The sequence below is a fragment of the Pinus tabuliformis genome, chromosome 5_2, assembly GCF_031772625.1.
Source record: "Pinus tabuliformis cultivar Carrire ecotype Pingquan chromosome 5_2, CPIR1, whole genome shotgun sequence".
Lineage (NCBI taxonomy): Eukaryota > Viridiplantae > Streptophyta > Pinopsida > Pinales > Pinaceae > Pinus > Pinus tabuliformis.
The window spans coordinates 295,357,785-295,362,250 of record NC_142306.1 but is presented as its reverse complement, the minus strand read 5'-3'; the positions used below and the strand labels follow the sequence as shown (position 1 = coordinate 295,362,250).

At 39.1% G+C, this 4,466-nt stretch overlaps 1 protein-coding gene across 1 annotated transcript; it reads right to left on the bottom strand.

The window, feature by feature from the left end:
* Positions 1–350: 350 nt before the first annotated feature.
* LOC149158715 (protein NUCLEAR FUSION DEFECTIVE 4-like) lies at positions 351–3,962 on the bottom strand. The gene is made up of 3 exons (XM_089433369.1): positions 3,301–3,962; positions 1,931–2,865; positions 351–1,156 (listed from the first exon to the last, which is right to left on the bottom strand). The coding sequence occupies exons 1-3, from the start codon at positions 3,625–3,627 to the stop codon at positions 658–660; spliced, it is 1,761 nt and encodes a 586-aa protein (XP_089289495.1). The 5' UTR covers positions 3,628–3,962; the 3' UTR covers positions 351–657.
* Between the last annotated feature and the right edge of the window lie 504 nt (positions 3,963–4,466).

The window sequence follows — 4,466 nt, the reverse complement described above, 5'->3', positions numbered from 1 at the left end:
ATGCCCAAAAAATCATAATTCATATTCTTGCCCAAAAAATCATAATTCATATTCATACGACATATTTATATAACAATTTTTTAACTAATTAAGTTGATTAAAAATAAAATATAAACCTAACTACTTGTTAAATTTCTACCTACATTAATTAAAATGTTGACAACCTATCATAATTATATTAACATAAATGTGTTTTGAGAGATGCCGTCCTCATCTTCTAACTTTCAAATAAAAACTTGTGTAGCCATGCAAAAGTACATGAGAATGCTCCTTGCACATTTTTAATGGTCAAAAAGGGAAAACAAGTGAACACGCAAAAAATACACTCCCATTTCTCGTTGGTATCTATGCCGCAACACATCGTCTTCAATATTTATAAAGCACCAATAGTTCGTTGAGTACGGCAACAATAAACTTTTTGGACACGTGGCTGTCCAATATGAACTTTATGGTGTGAAGATATATATATATATATATATTTTGGCCATTTTTAATTGAATTATTACATAAAAAGCTTCCGCCTTATATTTTGTCGAGCTAGTGAGGTAAACATTTACCGCCAACTTTTAATTTGATAATAATTTCGTTTATTTGCGAAGAGATCCGTTCCCTGTTCGGCTATGTCCGGACGCATATACATTGTATATATCACGGGGTTCAACTGTTACGTACGTGATGATTTTGACAATGGAGCCTCTGATAGAAAGCCCGTGTCCTGAACGACAAAATGAAGCTCAGTACTATGCCGATCACGCAGACCGATCCCCATATGAGAAACGTATCGTTGTAGCAGTGGGCTCCATGACAAACAGTTGAGCCAATTCTATGCACAGGAGAAGCCGAAAGCTGATTAGCCTGTATTTTATTCTTATTTGCTCTGTCATCGTAGAAAATGCCGGCCAAATAACCCAAGGCTAGAGATCCCAGAGGGATGTTTACGACCACGATGTTATGATTCACTCCGAAATTCTTGAGGCCGAATAGCTCCGAGGTGATGGAGATTGCAATGGAGGTTACCATCCCTGTGAAGAATCCCAGGATGGCTGTGCCCACATACAGAGCGACGCTGTCGTTGATTAGAAGCAGGAAGAACGAGGCTGCCATGGGAACCATCGATATGCCGATCCAGGCCGGTCTGGGGATGCAGATTTTGAACCTGAGCAATAATTTAATGAAATGCATTAATTTTTTGATGAATTTCACCAAGGTAGGCTAGTTTCAATGGTTGGTTTTAGGTTAGAGTAGTTGAGGGCTTGAACTTATGCAAGAAGTTTAAGGTTCATCAGCTAGTTAAATTATATTTGAGGGTGTTTTAATTAATTAGAAAAAAATATGGAGACAAAATCCCAAACATAGATGGGAAAAAATAAGATTTAAACAAATTTAGACTGAATACCACCAACACCAACACATTTTACACTCACAACACACTAGTGGTGGATGAAAAAAAGACTGCTAGCAGATATATAGAGATTGGCTTTTATGCTATTTTTATCTTGATTACCCATTGCAAGAATATTTCAGAAATTCCATTAAGGTATAGTTGCACATTTCAGGAATATTTTAGAAAAAGATGAATTCAAATAATTGAATTTGCTGGTTAAGTAAATGAATTCCAACCAGTGTTTTTGAAATCTACAGTCCAGTTAAGTTCAACCTGCACTTTTAAGAGTATTTCAAGATTCTACAAATGTCAGATTGCGATAATATTTTAAAATCAGGTAAATTGAAGAGACTAAAAAAATTAAGTTCGCTCTTACAACAATTAAATTTCAATCTATATTTCAAAGATCTACAATCAAATTAAGTTCAACCTGCAATAGAGTTAAGTTCAAGTTCAACTGAAATAGATTTAAGTTCAACTGAAATTGGTAAGTGGGCACATTTGGTATGTTTGTTAAGTTCAACTGAAATTGGGAGGTGGGCATACCTCAATAAGTAGTCGGGCGCAGAAGACGCCAGGCGGCCGAAGAAGCTGGAAGAAGACGAGAGTGAAACTAAGATGGAAGCTTTGGAGTAGCCGCGGGACTCTGCAATTTGCCCCAAATTGCTGATGAATACCAAACCCAACGTTCCTCCGCAGAGATAGACCAGGAAAAATAGCCAGAAATCAATGCTTCTGATCAGTTGGATTGTGTTATGATCCTCCCCAAGGACTACCCGCCTGGATTTCGGTTCGGTCTCCACCCGGGCAGCGCTGCCGCTGGGGCTGGTGGCTTCTTGATCTTGAATTTGCAGGGGCAATTCAATTTCAGTTTCGTCTTTGGACTTGGAGTCTCGTTTGCCCACTTCACTTATTTCAATAGTGCTTTTGCGCTCGGGCTCATCTTTCTCGTCCAGTACATCGATTGCTAGAACCCTCGCGTCCCGATGTGCCTGCCGGCGTTTTATGTCGGCCTGGTTTCTCAGCTCCGTGATAAAAAGCGTAGCAGGGAGAGACACAGGTGCGAGCAGAAGGCCAAGCAGAATTAAAGCATTTAGCTGGCCAGAGGAGGACGAGAGCGGCTGAAAGTCCAGGAGCAACAAATATACACCCGTGACAATGGCGATTCCGTAGGACATTACTGCTAAGAATGGCCTCTGCATTTGCGCCCTTTCCTTTTGTTCTGCCCCTCCGATGAATGGCAGCGAGAGTAAGCAGACCACGGCAGGAACCACGGCGTTCAAGAGCAGGAAAAGGGATTTGGCGTGGGGAGCTATTGCGGTCTGGACGGAGGTGTAAACCGCTGCGCTTAGCCCTACGTAACTGGTGGAGAGCCCCAGCGCGAAGCTTCTCTCGTTTGCAAAATTTCGAATACAGACCAGGTAGGATACTGTGTTGAACCAGCAGATGCTGTTGCCCGCCAAAATACAGAGAAGAAATGCCTGCCACGCACAAAGAAAAATCAAATCAAGAAATCAATTTCTTGATTACAGTAAATGATAAATCGATTTCTTGATTACATTATAAATCAATTTCTTGATTTCTGGATGTCTTAGTGTCTGTGTATATTCTGCGCAATATTTGTGTTTATACATTTAATAATGAAAATGTAAAATAAATATGAATAGAAAATTCCATGTTCAATATATATTTACTGTGTATATACTGACAATAAGGACTCAGCCGCATATACATCCCATTGTATATATATCTCAGAGTCTAGACATATGGTGAAGAGATCAAGATAAACCCATTTTCTACATGATGTTTATCCCCTAATCTAATACAAAATTACAAATCTTTATAAACCTCAGCTGCAATTGCAATTAAGGCCAGTGCCTCATTCTCTGTATGAATGAATTTCAATTTTCACCCACCTGCCAGTATGCCAAAGGAGAAATCTTCGAGACCAGCGAGAGCCACTGGACTCCATAGCCCACTAACCCCAAGCAGCCGGCAATCAGGAGCACAGTCCACAAAGGCAAATAAAGAGAAGCGAGGCCTGATAACCAGCCCAGGGCCTTGCCTAGATCTGAGGCCACTGCAAGATTGTTGAGCTGGACCTGGTCGATGTCCAATACTTCCTTCAGAACCGAGGAATAATCAGAGAAATCGAAGTTGGTTCCATTGATTACCTGCAGCCATATGGCAGTGACAAAGCCCATCCATTTGAATGCTTCTGTTCCTCGCCAGCCACTCTTCATTGCTACCCCGCACGCTTAAAATGTTGAATCAGCAGGTGTTGCTCTGTTTAAATGAAGAATCATAGCTGAGGCAGAGAAACTAGCTACTACAGAAAGCCAATATACAGCCCGTTTGAATAGCCATCAGCCTGGATTGGGATGGAATTGGAGAAAAGTGGGCTAAAATTTGTGACCACTAACCATTTCTGGTTCACTTCATCAATGCCACTGTCAATTATATAGGCAAATAAATGAGGAATGAGATTCTTGGTTGGCTAAGCACCCGCAATTTGATTGCAATTTGGGAAGAAAAGACCACAGTATCTGTATTGCGGAAGCCCCACGAGGTAAACCATAATTGAGATTCAGATTCATGTACCAGGAAATCAAGTTTGAACAATAACCATTAATTAAGCATTGACTTTAGAATTGAGATTGGGCACATGCGTGAGTTAATTTTTTTTATTGCGACAAACAGTCGAGTATGAAATTTTTTTTCACGAGTCGAAACAATCTCTAACTCTAAACTAGATTTATTAAAAGTACTGATATATGAAAATTTAAATTTTCTATCCCGAAATTCACCAAAGTGACATCAATATGCCATGAGCATTACCTTCAGGTAGCAGGCTCTGGGCAAAATTAGAGGTAATAAACAGTTGGATTTAATTTGATTATAGATTCAAGAAATTTGAAATAATACAGTTATTTTTATTTTTATTATAGATTTTAAAAATATTCTAAAATCTATATACAAAAGTAAGATCAAATAATTGATTTTGTTTTTGTCTATCAAATTTGGAAATAATTTCAGAAACTACAATACAGTTAAATTCATCTGCAATGTGTACTTTACAGGG

Coding starts and splice junctions, on each gene's coding strand:
- LOC149158715 (XM_089433369.1), bottom strand. CDS start 3,627: ATGAAGAGTGGCTGGCGAGGAACAGAAGCATTCAAATGGATGGGCTTT. Junction 2,866..3,300: donor CTCCTTTGGCATACTGGCAG/GTGGGTGAAAAT, acceptor TGTGCGTGGCAG/GCATTTCTTCTCTGTATTTT. Junction 1,157..1,930: donor GCGCCCGACTACTTATTGAG/GTATGCCCACCT, acceptor ATTATTGCTCAG/GTTCAAAATCTGCATCCCCA.